This window comes from Dasypus novemcinctus, chromosome 1 (genome assembly GCF_030445035.2).
Source record: "Dasypus novemcinctus isolate mDasNov1 chromosome 1, mDasNov1.1.hap2, whole genome shotgun sequence".
Classification (NCBI taxonomy): Eukaryota; Metazoa; Chordata; class Mammalia; order Cingulata; family Dasypodidae; genus Dasypus; species Dasypus novemcinctus.
In genome coordinates this window covers 193,926,816-193,947,370 of record NC_080673.1, presented here as the reverse complement: position 1 = coordinate 193,947,370, position 20,555 = coordinate 193,926,816, and the positions used below count along the sequence as shown (strand labels likewise).

At 43.8% G+C, this 20,555-nt stretch overlaps 1 protein-coding gene across 5 annotated transcripts in view; it reads left to right on the top strand.

Moving 5' to 3' along the window:
- The window catches only part of CC2D2A (coiled-coil and C2 domain containing 2A), a 131,132-nt gene that overhangs the window by 90,021 nt on the left and 20,556 nt on the right, over nucleotides 1–20,555 (top strand). For 3 of the 5 annotated variants that reach the window (XR_011649604.1, XM_058300755.2, XM_058300769.2), the window contains 9 exons: nucleotides 1,822–2,025; nucleotides 3,697–3,789; nucleotides 4,758–4,849; nucleotides 7,376–7,543; nucleotides 10,141–10,246; nucleotides 10,423–10,532; nucleotides 11,810–11,906; nucleotides 12,361–12,459; nucleotides 15,464–15,640. Coding sequence is in view for 4 of the 5 variants with exons in the window: in XM_058300755.2 (XP_058156738.1) it covers nucleotides 1,822–2,025; nucleotides 3,697–3,789; nucleotides 4,758–4,849; nucleotides 7,376–7,543; nucleotides 10,141–10,246; nucleotides 10,423–10,532; nucleotides 11,810–11,906; nucleotides 12,361–12,459; nucleotides 15,464–15,640 (1,146 nt within the window). In the remaining variant the exon portion in view is untranslated. Of the gene's footprint in view, nucleotides 1–1,821; nucleotides 2,026–3,696; nucleotides 3,790–4,757; nucleotides 4,850–7,375; nucleotides 7,544–10,140; nucleotides 10,247–10,422; nucleotides 10,533–11,809; nucleotides 11,907–12,360; nucleotides 12,460–15,463; nucleotides 15,641–18,144; nucleotides 18,166–20,555 lie in introns of all 5 variants that reach the window. The other 2 variants (XM_058300751.2, XM_058300761.2) reach the window with 2 other exon arrangements.

Below are 20,555 nucleotides of genomic sequence, written 5' to 3'. Positions count from 1 at the left end.
ATATAAATTGTTTGTATCAACCATAACATTCAAAATTTTTGCTTCAGTGAACTTCTAAATAAAATGGAACATGAGTTAGTAAATGATTTTTCTTCATATCAAACTCAATTGGTTTTGCTGCCATGTTCATCATTCCCATTAAAAAAACCATAATAAACAAATAGACGATCCAGTGAGTGACCACAGCAACATATTCTATAATTTTATGAGTGTGAGCTCATTAGTAGGATAATTTTAACCAGTTTGAAAATTTTTGTTTCTCTTTCAGTCTTTCAAAGATAAGTCCCCAAATACGCTTTGGTTTATTCTGATTCTTCATAAACTCTCCTTCCATAACATTAACTTCTTAATGTGGGTACTAGAAACATTAAAAAGAATAAGCCATCTTACCAAAGGGTAGTTTATTCCATGTAAAGTTTTCAAGACACTTTTCAATTTTTATCAGTAAATCGGCATTAACATAGCACACTGTTTTAGTCAGGGTTCTCCAGAAAAACAGAACTGGCAGAACCTATAATAAATTAGGGCATTTATTATAAGAATTGGCTCACACGACCATGGGGATTGGCAAGTCCAAATCCCATAGGGCATAGGGCAGACCACAAGCTGGAAACTCAACTGTGATGCTGAATTCCCCAGGAGAAGCCACACGTTGGCAACTCTCCTGAAGGCGATGCTGAGCTCCCCAGGAGCAGGCTGAAGTAGAAATAGAAATTCTTTCTAAATAATGAAATCCTCAGTTCTCCCTTTAGGCCTTCACCGACTGGATGAGGAGATTCCTCATTGCTGAAGGCCATCCCCTTGGTTGACTGTAGATGTCATCAGCCATAGATGCAATTGGCTAATGATCTAAATCTACCTAGGAAATACTCTCCCCATAATAATCAGGCCGGGGCTCGCTTGATCAAACCACTGGACACCAATACCTAGCCAAGTTGACGCATGGAATTTACCATCCCACACACATCACATTCGTTGTTTTTTTCTTTCTTTTTGCCTTCCCATAGAAGAACGAAACATAGGGATTGCTTTCCTCACTTCTGTCTCTTTTTATGAGCAGGATTTTCACAGCAAAGACCTTCTTTCCCCAGATAATCTTTCCCCACTGGCTTTTCCCCTGCCTAGAAGGAGATCACAGTTGGCAAAGCATCAAACAAGGCAGGCAGACACCTGAGTAGAGTGCAGCCCACACCTGCTCAGCTTCCCAGTGGCGTCCTAAGCTCTCTTTTCCCTGTCAGTGTACACTGGAGATTGGCTGGCCCTGACCACATCTGACTCTGTTTCCCCAGTGACCAAGACCACCAGGAGACATTGAGACAGGAGAGCAGGGAAGCTCCTCAGCTGATTTTATGGCTTTTATCTACATTTCTGTGCTTAAATATATTTGAACAGTCATACATATTAGTATATTAGATTTATTATTTAGTACTATATTAGATTTTCTATACCCAGTGTGTAAGAGTAATCTCATTCCCTGTAAGCACCTAGTAATACACTGGGGTCTGGCATAAAAATCTCATTTTTCAGTCTGTATATTTGCCTAATAGCACCTATTAGGAAATTATGCTTACCAAAAACATATCTTGTAATTTTTATTTTTTTGGAAAAATGATTGTGGTACTTTTTATAGCTACTGAATGGATATAATAGTATCTGCCTACTATCATATCTTAAATGTATTTTGCCTTTAAATGAAATGCAGGATGTGTCAAGGACCTCAATCTAAAACTGTTAAGTTTCCATTCACCGAAGTCCAGTGCCAGGTTTCTTTGGATGAAATCTGCTTGTCATCTAGAGCTTTGTATTCTCTGTTTTTTATAGATTGCTACCAGTGGTGAATCCTATGTCCCTGATTTCTTTCGACTGGAACAGTTGCAACAGGAATTTAATTTTGTTTCAGATGAGGAGCTAAATAGATCCAAACGATTCAGACTTCTTCATCTTAGGAGCCAAGAGGTACCAGAATTCCGAAATTATAAGCAAATTCCACTATATGACCGAGAAATTAAGGAAAAGGTATTTCAGGTAAGAAATTACCCTCGAGGGGTTAATAAAATAATAAAATATACTCTGTGTCATTTGGTATACTATTTTTTATATATGTGTGTATGTATATTATGTATGTTATTCTTATGTTCTCAGTAAGAATATTGGTTTCTCTTTTATACATTATCTTTCCCTTACTCTTTTGGAAGAATCCAATGTTTCAATAATTTCCTAGTTTCAATATAAAGACATATAAACTAAGAAAAACTAAAATTGTAAGGTTGAAAAATATCTTGAGTGTTAATATCGCTGATTATCCTGCCTAATCAGGAATTCAGTTCTGTTTTAGGACATTAGTGTTTACTAAGCCCCATGCACAAGGCACAGTGCCAAGCACTGCCGGGAAAGCTGGGTGGGTGGGATCTGAGAAGCCTGGGGGAGGGTTGGGCCGGAAGGAAGGGGGAAACAGGGCTGGCATCCTAGACAAGGATGGTGGGATAAACAAAGACTTGGAGGAGGGCAGATCGTGGGGGGGCTGGGGAAAGGGGCACAGGGGCCCTTGAGGAGTTGTAAGCAATAAGCCCTGTATGGGGGGGGCAGGCCAGTGAAAAGCAGACAGAGAAGTTTGCATTTAATCAGGTAGGTGGAGAGCCATTGGATTTCTCATGGAGAAACTATGCCTGCAGAGTACTTTTTGATTATTTGAATTTTCTTTGTATCCGCTTGGGCTCTTGTTTCTAAGTGGCAAACCCCCATTTTACCTACCTCAGGCACCCAGGGGAATTCCTTAAATAATGAACCCTCAAATATATAAAGAAGAGTGAGTGGCAGGAATGCACCTGTGCCTCAAGGACACCAAGATGGCAGGACCCGGATGTGGCCATGACCCTGTCCATCCTTCTGGCCTTTTCTTGCTATGCTGGCCTCCTTCTCCCCCACTGCAATCGGGCTTTCTCTGCATGACCACATTGTCAGCATCATCCAGTGTCCACATCTACCAGCTTCAGCAGCAAAGACAGAGGTTTCCTCTTGTCCCAAGTTCAGAAATCTAAGGGAACAGCTCTGAGTTGCTCAGCCTGGGCTAAAGGATAACATGGCAGCTCCCTGAACAGAGGAGGGAAGTGCAAGGGCCTAAGCAGACAAAGCCAAAAGTCTCCACTGCCCTATTCTAAGTGGGAGACCTATGTCAGCTGCAGCCAGGGCCTATGTGATATGGGTAATGTTTCCACAGGAGGTGTTAACTATTTTTACAATTGCTTTACTTAAAAATAGAAAAGGCCATGGGGGTGAATGTAGCTCCATGGTCCATCACCTGCTTCCCATGTACAAGTTCCCAGGTTCAATTCCCAATACCTTCTGGGAAAAAAAAATACAGAAGCAAAACTAGAGAAGGCAAAACTGAAGCAGGGAGTTAGGCTGAGTTGCTTGGATGGGCTTAACATCTCTGTTAGCTTCTGCGGCCTCTCTTTCATTTTGCGTGAACATTTTACTCTGAAACTACAGTATTCTTCTGCCACTAATAAGGCCGTTCGGCCAACTGATTCATAATCCTGGCTACTGCATCCAGTATCGATTCTGAACCAAACATTAGGAGAAAGGTGGAAGAAATGTAATTTACGACTTAAACCACATGTGAAAAATGATTCTCTAATGTCAAGAAGGGCATTGGAGAGTACTTTAAAATTATGAAAGTGTGACTTTTCATTTTAGGACTACGAGAAACGGTTACGAGACAGAAATGTAATTGAAACCAAGGACCACATAGATACCCATAGGGCCATAGTGGCCAAGTACCTCCAACAGGTAAGAAAACTTGAAAACTTTCCTCACAAGGGGGAAAGCCAGCATCCCCAAATGGGAGGCTTTTGTAAGTGTCTTCTGATCCTGTGTAAGTCACTGGACTTCCTGGATCTCACAATTACAAATATGTGCATGATTACCATCTGCCTTCACCTTGTAAATACATAAAACCACTAGATGTGTCCCAAATTATCGCATTATTATCATGGATTACCTAAAGTGGGATATGATTACAAGCAACTCAATTACTAAGTCATGTTCTTTCTAATTCTTAAATGTTTGCATCATATTGCTTTTGTAATTGGGGTGGGGGGAACGGGGAATGTGCTTTAAGCCACATGGCTGCCCTTATGCACTAGAAAACTACAAATTAAAATTGAAATACCCTTTTGTCAGTGCTTCTTTTCTTCTTTTTTTCTTCCTTCATTTAATAAACTTAACTTGTAAAATGTATTACAATAATTATAATATGTTTCCCACCCAGTTGCTCTACCCTGTAGCTCAGGTATAAAACAATAAATTCATTTATGACATTTAAGAAGTTCTCTACTTAAAGGATTAATTAGAAAGTGAATTGGTAAACAGGGGAAGAGCTTGAGAATTAGTTCTTGATTGTGTATGCTTTAAGACTGGTCCTATTTTTTATAACTGTTCATTCACTCATTCAGCAACATTTCAGTGTCTTACATGCCAGGCGTTTTTCTAGATCCTGAGAATATAGCAGTGAACAAAACAGAAAAGCCTCTGCCTTTAGGGAGTTTACAGTCCCATGAGGAAATCTAGAGAAGGAGGTGATTGTTCAGTAGCAGATGTTAAGTGCTGTGGAGAAACAGAGCTGGGGAAAGGGCGTGGGGAGCACGGAGCTGCTGTCGCTTCGCAGAGGAGTATTGCAGCAGAGGCGTGGAGGAGCTCAGGAGCGGGCTGTGAGCTTCCATAAGAAGATTTACCGTGAAACTGATTTCTTTCCCCAGGTTAGAGAAGCTGTGATAAATCGTTTCCTAATTGCAAAGCACCATTTTCTTCTTTCTGACTTGATCGTAGAAGAAGAAGTTCCCAATATCAGGTAAAAACGTTCAAACAAACCCATTCTTCTTATTATTATTTCTCATAGAAAATTATTTTTATTATATCAAAGATGTCCTATAAAATAAGATGTTTATCATCGTGTGGGAGGCAGCTGAGCCCTGACTAGTCCTGGCAACCTGGTCTCCCTGGTCAGTGCTGACTAATGGCATTAGTGGAGGGGTTTCTGTTAGAACAAGCCAGGCTAGGGCTGCTCCCATCTCATTCCAGGAGACCCCAGCTCCCCTCCCACTGCCACCACATCAACTTCACCCGCCTCAGCCATTTTCTCATCCAGCCAGACTGCTTCACAGTGTAAGTTGGAGGGCATTTCCTTCCTGCTCAGGAGCTCCCAGGGCCAGCCCTCTGCTGCCTCGCCCCTCGCCTGGCAGTGGAGGTGGCTGAGAAGCTAGCCCAGGGAGCTTCCGGGTCAGGAGAAAAGCCTGGTCCCCACATCACCCCTGGTGCCATGCTTGGCGCAGGAGAAAGGCAGCAGGGAATGTAGAATAACCCTCACATTGCCTCGACTAGATATAGGTGCATAAAAGATAAAGGATAACCCCCTAAATGGCTGCCCTTCTGCCGTCCAGTAACTTTACGACCTTGTCCGTCATTCAATGTCTCCGTCTCTGGTGCATCTATTTCTCCTTTTGAAATACCATCAAGTTGAAAGAGAGACAAAAAGCTGTGATATCCATAGCAGTCCCGTTTCCTTGACTTTGTCTCTATCCATGTACCAAAGGGAGGCTGCACCCCATGAATTCATACAAACTCCTTGTCTTTTCCCCAAGGCCAGACTTTTAGGCATTGCATGTTTTTTCAATCATGAAAATGACACTTAGAATAGATGATGACTTTTCATGCTGTTTTTCCTTTCCTTTCCTTTTTTTTCTTTCTTTTCTTCTGCTTTACTTTCTGCATTAAGTTCTGAAGGCTCAGGGTATGTTCTTTCTTCTTTTGATTCTCGTTTGTTCTGGGCTTTAATATATTTCTGTGTCTTCTGCTCCCAACAACCATGGTGTCCCCATGCTAAACACTATGGGGCAGCAAAGCCCCAGAAGGGGCCACCTCCGGGGGAAGAAGGGAGAGTGATGAAGGGAAGGGACTTGTCATGTTAGGACCCTCTCAGGCCCCCCAGTGTGGGGTGGGTCAGTGTCCTGGCAGGGTGATTGAGAACTTGGGCTCTGAAGTCAGAGTGACCTGAGTTTGAACCCCAACTCACCTGCCTACTTCCCAGCAGCCCTCAGCAAGTCTTAGCATCTCAGAACCTCCAGTTTCTTCATCTGAAAAATGGAGTTAACATTATACCTGCCGCATCGCTGTAAGCATTAGAGTCTTCCGTGTTTAGCAACCTTTTGTAAAAAGGTGTGCCTTTTACAAAATGGTAGCTATAATTGTGCTCTGTGGGCACAGGACCTGGAGTCAAACCGGGACTACAGCTCTGGGAAGCCCCACTGGAGGTGCCCAAGACAGAAGCTGCGTGGCGTGGTCCCCTCAGCTGGGACGAGCCTCCCAGGAAGAGGGGCTCCTGCCAGCTGACCCCTTAGCCTGCTCCCATGCTCAGCAGGTGCAGCCGGCTTTCTCCTTGGCTGTTTGGCTGAGTCACTAATGTCAGCTTGCAGATACGAAGTCTGCATTTCTGTTTAGTCTCTGGGCAACAATTTAATTATTTGCTCCGTGGACCTTTCTCCCATAATTCCCTGGCTCCGTCACGTTCACGTCCAGTAAGCTTGTCCTGAATGTCAGCTCGCCATCCTCCTGCTCCCCGTCCCCATCCCTGCCCCTGCCTCCACCTCTTCCTCCTCCTCCAGCATCACCACCTGCATCGTAGTCATGGTTGTCTGAATAGCTGCTGTCTTTAGGGCATCTCCAAAGGGAAAGGTCAGTGCAGATCCTTTGCACTCCTCTCAACAACCCCACGAGGTAGGTATGCTTATCCCCATTTTACAGATGATGAAACAGAGACTTAAAGCGGTGAAATAATTTGCCCAGGGGCCCCAAAGCATAGAGCCAGGGTTCACATCCAGGTTTGTCTCACTCCAGAGGGGACATCCCAGGACTGCCCCAGAAAGCTACACGCGTCAGCTCTCACGGGAACAGGGCAGGCTGGCTCGGGGGAGGAGGCACCCCTGCAGGCTGATGTGGCCGAGCCTCTTGGAATGGGGGGCGGGGGACAGAGGGGTCCCTGGCCCGGAAAGGTGAGAGTCTGCCCAGACGGGGGAGATGAGGAGGAAGGTGGAGGGACGCATGCCTCCTGCAGGGAACGGCATGAGCAAAAGCAGAGGGTGAGGGTGCAGGGCACGTTTGGGGACAGGTGGACAAGCAAGGAGAGAGCAAAGCAGGAAAGGCAGGCCACGGTCAGAAGGCGGCTTCTTTCCTTCTGAACAGTAGCAGTGACCTGAACAGGTACCCATCCAGGTCTCCAGGCCCCTGTGAGGGACCTTGGGGCCCTGTTTGGGAAGCCATCCCACAGCTTTCTAGCCCTTTCTTTGCCCTCCGAGTCTGAACCCTGTTCTGTAATCATCAGCATTTTGGGCCTCAGCCTTTTCAAGCTGGCGGAACAAAAGCGACCCCTGCGGCCGAGAAGAAAAGGACGGAAGAAGGTGACAGCCCAAAACCTGACGGACGGAGACATCAAGCTGCTGGTGAACGTTATCCGGGCCTATGACATTCCGGTGAGGAAGCCCACAGCAAGGTGAGAGCCCTCCGAGCAGCCCCGGGAGGGGAGCGCCCGCTCTCCTGCCTTACGGCATGCTCCTGTCCCCTTTTATTTATTTATTTTTTTCCTTCTTTATTATTATTTTTTTAATGTTACATTCAAAATATACGAGGTCCCTATATATCCCCCACCTCCCTCACCCCAGTCCTCCCACATCAACCACCTCTTCCATCATCATGGCACATTCATTGTATTTGGTGACTACATTTTGGAGCACTGCTGCACCCCATGGACAATGGTTTACATTGTAGTTCACACTCTTCCCCAGTCCACCCGTGGGCCATGGCAGGGCATACAATGGACAGCATCTGTCCCTGCAGCACCACCCAGGACAGCAACTAGTCCTGCTTCCTGTTAGCATAGCTGCGAATCCCGGGGCCCTGGGGCTCTAGCTGAAGGTGCGTCTTCATCAGGGCCCTGGCTTGATGAGCCGAGGCCCAGGCAACGGAATCGATCCGGTCCATGTTAAATGAAACGGATGGTCGTTGGGACTATCTCCTAAGAAGTCAAGGACAGGAGGTTCCACCGAAGCACATGAGCCTGCGGAGATTGAGGTGCCTCTGCTGGGGCCCCGTGGTCTCGCTCACCTGCTTCCCTCTCCAGGTTCTCTTCGTTCTTCTCCACGCAGTGGAAGGGACCGGTCCAGCCATGGTGTGTGGGCCTCTGAGGAGGGACGCCAACTGCCCTGACTCGGGCAGGTGTGGAGGAGAGGTAGCATGGCGGGGCCAGCCTGAAGGCAGGAACAGACTTGGAAAAGCGGGTGTGAGCTGGGAAGACCCCCAAAATGTGGTGTTCAGAGAAACGAGTTACCACTACGGTCACTGCCCTGGCGCAATGGGGGCCTTCCACTGAGTGGGGCGAGTCGGGGTTTCTCATTCCCTTAGGGAACGGAGCTGAAAGGCCCAGGAATTGAAACTTCTTTTTGCTGCTGTCCTTGCCAGTGAATTGGAGGAAACTTATTTATTGGGCAGCCTCCATGTTCCAGGCCCTTTTACATATAGTGTTTCATTTAACTCTCACTGCTCTTACTCTCTCCACTTTACAGGGGAAAGGCAAGTAAAGAGAGAGTATAAAGAGGCTCACGCAAGGGCGTTCAGAGCTAATTACACAGAAAGGCCCTTCCAGCCTTTGGCTTCTTTCCTCCGAGGTCTTACCCTTTTTTTGCTCCCTCCGTTTACCCATTATTTCTTTTCTGACTAATTCTTTCCTCTGTTACAGAATGTCTGAGTGTCACAACTCTTTCCAGTGCTTCGCTATTTGGAAACGTCCTTTTAAGCCCTGGCACTGGGCCATGGCACTGTTGACTTGATTCCATAGTTCAGCCCTTTGATTTCATCAAAGCTCAATTGTGACATGAAAAGCTGTTTTTTAAAAATGAATGTTTTGGTGTGTCTTTTATTCTTGGCCTTTATAAAGTATTTTTAGGTGTTAGACCATTTCATTCAAGTAATTTTAAGGAAACATAGTTGATCCTTTATGTAACACATTTCAGTGTAGGCTCATCAAGACAGCGCAAATATCAGCTCTTCCATGACCCTGCCCACTTTCCGCTCCTGCATGCAACCAAACAGGATTTGTCACCTTCCCGTCTCCAGCTCCTACAGCCGTGCCCATCCCCTATTCTAACATGTATCCCACTGTACTGTGATTATTTGTTTTCATGTCTGCCTTCCGGGCTAGTCTAAGCTGAAACACTGTCTTACTCATCTCTGCAGCCTCAGGGTCTAACACAGGGCCTAAACTATGGTTGCTACATAACAAATGTTTAAGAATATAATTAATGATTTTCCAAAGAACAAAGGATTTTCTCTGGCAACTGTTGTGTTAAACGTTCCACTTGCATTGTCAAAGTTTGTCTGAAACCTTAGGTGTGAAGAAGTGAGAGAGTCTGGTAGAAAAGCATCATTTCTTCTTTACCCAGTAATGAACGTAAAATTCTTGGCAGACCATGAGGTTCAGTACAAATATGCCAGCGGGTTCTTAGGATGAGAGGCTCTCTGGAGATGCCCTTTATTAATTCCTTTAATAAGAGCAGCTCAGAAGGGAGAAGAGGATAAGACCCACTGATCCTAACCCACGCTAGCCATGCCTGAGCCTCCCTTTGCCAGCGAGGCTGGGCAGACCCAGAGAGAGCTGCTTCGCCTGGGGTATGTAACTCGAGTTCCAGGGAGAGTCCAGGCTCAAAGGAAATATGGCGGGAGGGGACCACAGCTGGATGGAGATGGGGCAGCCAGGTCAGGAACTCTGCCACTTTGGATTGAGGGTCTCATTTTATGGGAGTAAAGGAGGTTCCTCATTCAGGGACTCCCCAGGAGGGTTGAGGAGAGAAGGGAACCTTTTCCTCTATTCTCAGTCACAAGAGACCTGGGGATAAAAGATGGGGAGGCTCTAGTAACTGCCACCTGACAGGGGGAACCAGACCAGACTAAAAGGCTTCCGAAGTGTCAGCAAGCTTAGGGAAGGGATCTGTCACCACAGGCATCAGGGGTCATCCTTCTTTGGAGAAGCCATCTTCTCAGGAAGTAATGAGACTTTCCCTGTCATTTGTTCCTTTCATCCATTTTCCCTTCTAGCAAATTCCAGCAGTCGTCGAGGTCATCAAGGACGTTCAGTGAAAAGCATGCTGCTTCCACAGCCACACACAGCCCGACCCACGGCACTGACCACCCCCTCAGCCAGGTGAGATCCCCAAAGGCTGAACTGCACTTCAAATCTTGCCCCTTAGGTTTTTAAGAATTACCTATAAACTTCTTAGTCTATTTTCCGCTATCTTCATTGGAAATGTATTCTACCTCTGCTAAAGAACAAAACAGTTCAGGTGTGACAGGCTCTTACGGTTGGCTCTTGATTTTAAGGTTTTAGTACGTCCTTTTGTAGAAGTTTCTTTTCAACGAACTATTTGCCACACCACTACTGCTGAAGGACCAAATCCCAGCTGGAATGAAGAACTTGAACTTCCCTTTAGGTAAGCATATTTTCCTCTTTAAAGAACTAAAGGTAGTTTTAAACAATTGTGAAGGAAACGGAGGCTCAAAGAGAAGTGGCTAAGGCAAAAGGTTTTATAGCAAGTGATCCGGAATGAGAATCAGGTGTGTGTCCTGATGAGGCGTCCTGATGCCAAGCCCCATATTTTTCCTCTTCTGTCACAGCTGACTCCATTCAAGAACAAAAGTAGGAAAATGTCCAAATTTTGAAACTTGGGTCCCTTGATGGGACACCCCACTCCTCTCCAGGTTCTGGTTTCTTAAGAGCGCAAAGTTTCTCAGCCTCTCAACCCTGCTGCCCCTACACTACTGTTCCTTTGTTCATCTCCACTCCTCTGGAAGCTTTGAAGCTCCTAGTTTCCATAAATCATACTTTCTCCCTCCCCAGAAACACACACGCATTTGAACATTGAAGTCAAAGGATTTCAGATGTTTAAAAAGCTCATATTCCAGAGCTGGAAGAAAGGTTAGAAATTATCTAGTCTAACCCTCCACTTACATAGAAATAAAACCCAAGGAGTGAAGGTGACCTGCTCAAGGCCACAGAGCAAATGAGAGACAGGGCAAGGAACAGAACTAGTTAAATCAGAAGAGGCGGCAGATACAACTGTAAGACATAAGCAAAGTAAATGATTCTTTTGAGAGAAGCTTTAGGCAAATGTTCAACAAAAGGCCTGCAGTACCTGAGGTAGTATCTCTAGCCATGCCAGAAGAAGCATGCTTGGGCCAGGCATGGCTGGACTAGGATGGGTTATGGTGTAGGAGAGGAACCTCACCCCTTGATTACTTTACTTTTAGACAGGGAAAGTACGTGGGAGATGTGGGTCATTTGACCAGCACATAGTAGGAGGCTTCTGACTGGAAAGTGGTCTTGCTGGAGAAGCACCTTCTGGAGCCCAGTTGCTTAGGAAGTCTGCAGCGAGCACCAGCGTCAGCGGGAGGCCTGGCAGCCCACCCCCTGGGCCAGCACAAGCAACCCTGGCGCGTGGCTCCTTGCAGAGCTTACCAAGGGGGTGGGGGGTGAGAGACCCTCAGGACGTGCCAGGAGACAGAGGGTTTGTCTCTCTTCACAGAACCTCGGTTTAGTGTTCTTTCCTTTTGAGGGTAGGTATTGTGGTAAAGTATTCCTGTACAAGATAAATTCTCGAAATGCAAGTCCTTGCTCATTTGGGGGCGTTTTTTTTACTTTGGGCATTTGAGTGCTCCTGACTTCTATTTTACCCATTTTCGTGGTAACCAGTGACGTGTAATTTTACAGAGCCCCCAATGGGGATTACAGCACAGCCAGTTTGCAGTCGGTGAGAGACGATGTGTTCATTAACATTTTTGATGAAGTGCTATATGATGTCTTAGAGGTGAGTTCATAGCTTTAAGGAATACATCTGTGGTCATTTCCATGTCCTCTTTCCACTAAATAAATCCCAAACACATTTTCCGTCTTTCTTATGTTTGAAATCAGACAGAGAGGAGGGGGAGAGAGCTAGCTTCCTTCTTTTTTTTTGAGTGTGCTATGTACCAGTCATTGTACCAGGTGCTTAGCTTTACATTCATTGTCTTACTCAGTTCTAAAGTGGTCTTATGACAGATCACTAAATCACCAATTAATTGATGAGGACACTGAGGTTCAGAGAGGTTAAATGACTTTCTTAGAGTCACAAAGCTATTCAGTGATTGAAGCAGAATCTGCGCTTAGGTCTGTCTAATCTATCTACGCGTGCTTTCAGCTAAAATCCTGCTGCTTCCCTGCTGCTGAATTAATTAAAGGATGTCCAGAGTTCTTAAAAATGACTACTTCCCACCTGTTCTTAGGATGACCGTGAAAGAGGAAGTGGAATCCATACCCGGATCGAGAGACACTGGTTGGGATGTGTGAAAATTCCGTTTAGCACGATATATTTCCAAGCTAGGGTAAGCATAGAGTCAGAATTTCATGAGATTGGGTACTGCTCCATCCGTCTCTCCTGTGACAGCTTTCTCTGTGGGAATATAACCTAAACATTGAGAGAATATTTGTGCAAAACCCTTGGAAAGATAAAAACAGTACATAAAGACAATGATCTTCAGTCTTGTTTGCATGACATAAAACATTCCTCTTCCTTATAGTTAGTAAATAATGTATGCTTCTTATAATCTGGAAAAATTTTTAACATGTAAATCAACGTGAAGAAAATGATGGGACAAAGTGGAAGCTTGTAAAAACAGCAAAAGTGGAGTAGATAGATGCCTGCAAGTAATTGGAAGAAAATATCACCCATTCAATCAAGTGCATTCTATTAATATTTCTGCCAGTCCTTGCTATTTAAAATATGAAAAATGGTTTGTAGACATATGCTCCATAAAGCCACCCTTCTTCAGAGTTAGTGACTTTGTTTAAGGGGCTCCATTTGGGTTAACAATCCTTGAACGATTTAGTCACTCTAATCTTGAACAGTTAGGGACTCTGGGATCACTTCAACATGCCAGGATTAAATCCTTGGCAACAGGAAGCATTGAGCCAGAAGATTGTAACTCATGTCACACAGCTACAGAAGAAGCTATTGCACGCCACAGGTGATGGCCACACAGAGCAAACACTGCCAGGGCCTCAGTCTCAAGCAAGACCAAGACCACTGAAAACTCAAGTCTGAGAGGTTTGGACTGTTTGGAATCTCAAGGATGAACTGGAATTGCAATCCACCCTGAGCAAAAGGGACAGTCTACAGGTGATGCTGCAAAGATGTGCTTGCTAAAAGAATTTACATTCCCATCTTTGAATAAATTTTAAATGAAAATAGACTTCAGGAGCACATCATTTTGCATGCCAAAATGCCCGTGAAACTTAGCAGTGCTGATTTTCCATTCGGAACGATTTTCAGAGGTCACTGCTCCACCCCTTCTTGGTAAAGGAATACCCTTTACTGTATCTTGGTACATGCTCTGGAATGTCCAGTGCCTCTGGAAACAAATAACTCACTAGTTTATGAGGCAGTGTCTCTGTTTTCCGATAGCTCTGGCATAAATTTCTTCCGTGAACTATGCCGTAATCTAGGCACTTCCCTACAACTTCTATTCTTAGGTCCTGGTTCAGTTCTCTGGAGCTACACTTAACAAGTAGAATCCTTATTAAGTAACTGAAATAATGGTAATAAGAATATTTATTGGGCATATATTATATACCATTACTAGGTACTTTTTTGCCATATCACCTCATTTAAGCCCAACCACCAGTAGCCATTATTATCCCCATTTTATATGTGAAGAAGCTTAGAGAGGTTAAGTAACTTACCTAAATCACAAAGTGTACAGCAGAATTGGGTTTCAGCTAATCTCTGGGAAGGGTAAAAGGCTTTTTTCCAGGAGGTGCTGGGGATTGAACCCAGGACCTCATACATGGAAAGCAGGTGCTCAACCACTTGAGCTACATTCACTCCCCTATTTATTTTTTGTTTGTGCATTTCAATATTGCTTTTGAGAATTGTTTTATTACGTTTGCCATTTTAAAAGTTTTGTCCGACTCCGAAGCCCATGCTCTTAAATGTCCCCCCTGGGAACATTTGGCAATGTCTGGAGGCATTTTTGGTTGTCACAAGTGGAATGAGGGTGCTACTGTCATCTGGTGTGCAGAGGCCAGGGAGGCTGCTAAGTGGGCTACAATGCATGGGCCAGCCCCCCACAATAAAGCATTATTTAGCCTCAAATACCAGTAGTACCCAGGCTGAGAAGCCCTGTCTTAAACCCACAGCTTCAAATAGCTGGAGATGGTGTGCACGTTACCTCCTCTGTCGTCTGTGTTTCAGTCTGAACCTGCTCAGTTGTTTCACCTGTACTTTTTATGCCATTGTTTTTATACCTTTCTCTTTCCTGTACCCTTCCCATCTGACTCAGTATAGGCTTTGGGAGAACTCTGTCAATGAAAGGAGGAAAACAAGTAACAGGTTACTTAATTCATCCCTCAAGACTGAAATTTGAATTTCTTTCTCTATGACTCCTGAAACATAAGTGTCACTAAGGACTGAAATAAAAATGGGATGCTCTGCAAATCCTTGAATTTCAGATTTTAGCCCTGAATACTTTTGTAGTACTAGACAGTCTTTAATAAAATTACTGTTGCTTTGAATATCTAAGACTAAAAGATCCTTTTTCTGAACCTCTGCATCCATTAGTTCATTTTATATAAGTGACTTGTAATCCATTTAGCTCGCATTTATTCAGCACCTACTGTGTACACAAAACACTGTTCTATGTTGGAGAAGGATGATACAAAAAGGAATGAAATATAGGTCCTGTTCCCACAGAGCAATTATCTAGAAGGATATAACAAATATGCACACAACTACAAAGTCAGGCAGACCATGTTAATGTGACACATGAAAGGAACAAACTACGTGTAAGGGTGGTGGAGTTAAAATAATTCAAGAAGGAGATAGTATTTGACATGCACCTTGAAAGATGTTAAGAATTCAGGCAGGGGGAGATGGGATGCTGGGGCATTGCACAGAAGAGGAGTGGCTGCTAGCCAACATTTGTGGAGCACATAGCATATGCCAGAATTTTTTTAGTGTTTTGCATCTGTGAGTTCATTCAGGACTCACAGTGATCATATAAAGTAGGTCCTATTAAGGTCTCCTTTTTTATAGATGAGGAAGCTGAGGCACTTGGAGTTTAAGGCAGGATTTGAACCCAGTCAGCGTAGTGCTAGGATCAACTTGCTTAACCAGTCGACTTTCCACTAAACAAAGGAAAGAAAGCAGGGGAATAAGGAGCCCTTTCTGGCAAGAGTTTAGGGTGACAAGGCCAGAGAGATGGGCTGGGCCTTGAATGCCAAGCTGAGCAGTTTCTCTTTAATTCACCAGACGGTGGGCGGTTGCCATTTGCCCTTGAACTTCTGCTGGAAAATCACCAGAATGTTTACCAAGTCATATTTTTTTCACAGATCGATGGGACATTTAAAATAGATATCCCCCCGGTTCTTCTGGGCTACAGCAAGGAGCGAAACATGGTTCTTGAGCGGGGTTTCGACTCTGTTCGAAGCCTAAGTGACGGCTCCTACATCACCCTCTTCATTACCATCGAGCCGCAGCTGGTGCCTGGAGAGTCGGTTCGAGAAAAGGTAACCCTACTTACGGTCTGGAGGTGCACGTCTGATGTGGATGAACTGTGGGACTCGCTTGCTCGGCTGAGCTTTGATAAACTGCACAAGCAGAGGCTTGCCTACTTTAGTGCCCATGTATTACTCTTTCAGTGTGGACAGCATGATGGTGAAAGCACAGCTGTGGGGGTGTGTACTTCATTGAGCCAAGAGCAACTTAAACTTCTAGGCAAAGCTTGATGAATATAACTGATATTTACCTGCACGCATGCTGAGATACATTTCTGTGTCTGACCTCACACCCTTGGCTGTGCTAATTGGGATGAATCCTTTCAGAGGGCCTTACGGCTAGATGATCTTTAGGGGTCACTTCAGTTCATTTCAGTGACTTCAGGCAGAAACAAATACATATATGTACATGTACTCCAATTTTAAACTGCTCTGGAAAAAAAGGGTTTCTAGAACTCCCATTTGTTAGTAATTGTTTCCCGAATTTCATGGTTGGGAAACACCTTCTTAGTGTAATGTCCTTGTGCAGCATCTATGCATACTGCCCTCACTGGATTTGGGAGAAAATATCAATGATGCCTCTTATTCGTTTATAACCTAGTGCAGTAATCACCATGTAGTGAGCTCTTACTCTGTCCCCAGCACTGTGTCAGACCCATGACATATAATCTCTCCTTTAGTTCTCACCACTGTCTTTTGAGGGGGTTTCCAATTCACAGATGAGGAAAATGAGGCTCTGGGATGGCATAAAGGAAATTTTATTCGGTGCCTCATCATAATAGCCTAGTCACAAGTTCCCCTTCTGAGTAGCCACCCCAGCTAGCCCTGCCCTGGGTATAGCCTCAACTAGCAAGGACTGCACCCCCGTACAGTTTGGATGATAAGAGCCACCCACCATGAGCATCTCCGGGTGGCCCCTGCCACGTTTTCTCTCAAGACCCCTTGCCCTTTCATGCTGCATAATTTACTAGCAAGGCCTGTATCTCCAAAGGCTTGGATGAGAAGAAGCTGCCCTCAGCTTCTCCAAACAGCCTTCACCACACCTGCTGTTCATGCCTTTCATTTGAAATGTCCAGTCCCTGGTATCTGTGGGAAAGTCCTACCCCTCACCCCTGGGTCACAGTCAAGGCAAGAGCCTGGACCCCCGTGTGCTCCTGTCCATGCCCCCACCCCATGGACCCACGTAAGGTCCTAGGTTAGGTAAACCCGAGGTCCCTCTGCCATCCTCACTCTCCCCCCTTCCCCTTGGCTGACTGCGTTTGCACCTCTTCACCCAGAGAACTTTCACCTAATATCCAGAACAGGCTCACTTTACCCAGGGTCACCCAAGCAGTAAATGGCAGCGGTAACAAACCCAGTATGTCTTACTTTAAATCTTAGACATTCAACAAATGTCTATTAAGCATCTTCTGTGTGATGGGCATTTTCTAGGCATGGGTACTGCAGAGGACAAAGCCAAAAAATCCTGCCCTTGTGGAACTTACATTTGCAAGTAAGCACAAGTTGTTAACCACAAGATATACTGCATAGATGATGTTGCCTACTTCTTCATTGTAATACAGACTCAGATGGGAAAGAAAAAAGAATGCGCTCCCATAGTTTCCTTTTTGATTTTTTCAGTATCACAATTTGGCTCAAAGAGAAAAATACTATCACTATCTCCCCTTTGCAAGGCAGTTACAGAAGGATGTGAAGGACTATTGGAAAAACAAATTTGCCAAAAATCAAATTAACTTTATCAGCTGGCTTGGCACAAAATTATGCAGTGGCTGCCTGGGAAACATTAGAACGTACGTTATATATTCATGTTCATGTATGTTCTCTTTACGCAGCCTGTGTCTGAGGCTGAAGGATCAAAACTAGAGTGCTTAGAGGCGGCCTGTGCTTCTCCAGCACTGACCTCAGACCTGAGGGCTTTTAAGAGGCCTCCAGGGCCCTGAAGCAAGTTCCCAGGCCCGGCAGCCTTGCTTCCCCAAAGCCTGAGAACCGGGCCGGCAGCTGTCGCGTGGTGGCATGTCACTGCCCCGCTGTGGCTGCAGGAAGCATTTCTCTTGGGCCTCTAAGCTGAGGGCTTGGGGAGCCCCTCTTGGCAGGTTCTTTGACACTCTCTGGTAAGGAGGCCATGCTGATGGGCAGGACCACGGTGTCCTGAAATCACAGGGCAGACCACACCACTCAAGTGCTTCACCTGCAGATTCTCAGGAGAGAGCAGCTCTCTTCTAAAAATAATAAGAACAATGCAAAATTGTTTTCCACTCACAGCAACTTCCAAGATTAACACATTAGAGACTTCTCTCTGCCACCATCCCTTACTTTCTATAGGAACCATTCCATGTGATTTTTTAAAAGGTATTTACTAATGTCATTTTTTTTAAAAATCAGTAGCAACTCCTGAAATGCTTATTTTAACATCTTCTACTTTATACCTCTTGGTAAAAACATGTTTTAAAATATATATTGTTTCTATTAATAAAGCCTTCCTCTTTCATTTCTTTTCTCTTTCTCGCCTCTGATAGATGAGTGACATGCTTACAAAGGTACCAGGTATTTTGTTTTACAATTTATCAGTCAATATTTATTAGGCCTTAAATAGTTGCTTTGGTCACCTGCCAGCTTTTGGAAGCTGCTGGATCCTGCTGTATGTGTTAGCCCTTGACAGTGAACTCTAGAAAATGCCTGCAGTCCATGCAGAATGTCATGCTTTGCCTTTTGGCCCATTTCATGTTGTCAGAAAGATGCTCACGTAGCTTTGAATTTAAAAGGTTAGAGATCTAGATGTCACCTGCATAGTGGAAGCTACCTCCACTCTCTCCAAGTCAGTAAAATCCATGAGGTCCTCTTATAGGGACACTTAGTAAGGTGTGACATTTATTTCTGGTCAGTGGAATTGTCACAGTGTAACTATTCAAAGGGGGAGTAAGACCATTTCGTTTTCAGTAAATTTTTACATTAATCTAGAGGTCAAAGAATTGAGCCTGCTAAGGATTTTCCAAATTCCATTTTGTATCACACTGAATCTGTTGGTTCTACCTTACCTTCTTGCAGAATAAATGACCCAAATTCCTTTAGTATTTAGCTTTCTTTGGCACAGTCACTAGCATAGCACACTGATCCTTAAATTAGTGTTTCATTCCATTAAATGGCATCCTAGTAGCCTAAACAGTATGTGAAGCTCCCCAAATGCATATTACTGGATACTTATTCAGTGTTACTATGTACATGCTTAGTGCAGGGAGGAACTCTAAATGAGCCCTGCCCTCAAAAAGCACTAATCAGAGTTAAGATACATAACACAACATCCAGTCCAAGTGGCAGAAAAAGTTTTAGAGATACTTTTTTCAACTTGGCAGGCCCTTAGTACTGATCTGAGATTTTCATTAGACTTTGGTGACAATGCCTATAAATGCATCTTGAAATGCTCCCATTGCACCCTATAGAATCTCCCGTTGGTCAAGTATTTAAAGTACCTGATTGCCTCTAGACTAGAAGTTCCTTGAGGGGACTGATTCATACTCGGTCATCCAGAATGCCTGGAACCTCATAGGCTCTCAGCAAGCATTCTTCAATTAATTGGAAATGAATGGGTTTAAAGAAAAAAAAGGACACATTCAGCTAGGTGCCTTTTTCCCCATATCACCCTTGTTTCATAGTTCTCTAGCTTTCTGAAATTCAGTTGTTTCAGCTTTGATGATTCTACTTTATGTGTCTGTCACACACCACATCAAAGTCTTATGTGTTCACCTTTTCCATTGGTTTATTCATTCGTCGTAACACATATTGAATAGCTGTTGTGTCTTAGCACTGTAATGAGTGGTAGGAGGTTATAATAATAATAAAATGATGATGATGTTAAGATTTGGATATCAATAGTACATCCCATAAAAATATAGAGATGCCTCCATCCTATCACCTCCCACACCAGTACCCCAACTTCTCAGGATACAGCAATCAAATTAGAAACCAAAGTCATAGTTTCACACCAAAAAAGAGAGAAGTCAAGAAAAATTAGCATATTCCAGATTTGCTCTGAAGTCATAAAAAAGTAATGGGATGTTGTATGTTCATTCATTCATTCATTCATTCATTCAATATTTGCTGCGTACTATGTGTCAGGTAGTATTCTCAGTACTAGAGATATAATATGAGATAAAAACATAATCTCTGACTTCAGGAATTTACTCTATGGGGGAAACAGAGTAAACAAATATACCACATGTCAGCAGTTTTAAGTGCTAAAAAGAAAAGTAAAGCAGGGTACGAGGAGAGATGTGCAAAGCATTTCTCTCCTCAAAAAAAAAAAATTAGCACTCATTGCCTATAATCTAAATTCTACTTAAAAATGATTTTTTTCTCATAAAATTTTGCTTGACTTTGTCTTGAAACCCTTTGAAATGTTGTAAGCAACTATGCATGTATTTTCAAGCCAAACAGAAAATCTTGTAAAAACATTAAAACCTTGTCAAGGTAAATGTCTGCCTTTTTGTTGCTGTTGCTATTTTTAGCAATAGCTTGAGGGAAAAAACACTACTACATGAGTATAAGGCAATTGAATTTTTTCAGTGCTATCTGCTTTGAGTTACTTTAAAAACCTGGGAATTGGTACTTCATCTTGGGTCAGAGAATCATTTAAGTAATTATTATACATTTGAAGTTTCTAGTTCTGGTTCCTTTTTCAGTAGGACTTAGTATATCTTACTTTAATTTTTATAGGTTCTTTTCTTAATCCAGTTGTTCCTAAATGGCTTCTCACCTGTTGACTATTTTCTTTGAATCCTGTTGAATAGACTTTAAGTATTTAATGAATCATTCCGATTTTTTTAAATTATAAATGTAATTATGTAGCTGCAGGGTCATGAAGGCATGACAGTTCTGTAAGGGGTCACATACTCAGACTTCCTGAACTACATATTTAATTAACTGTGAAATC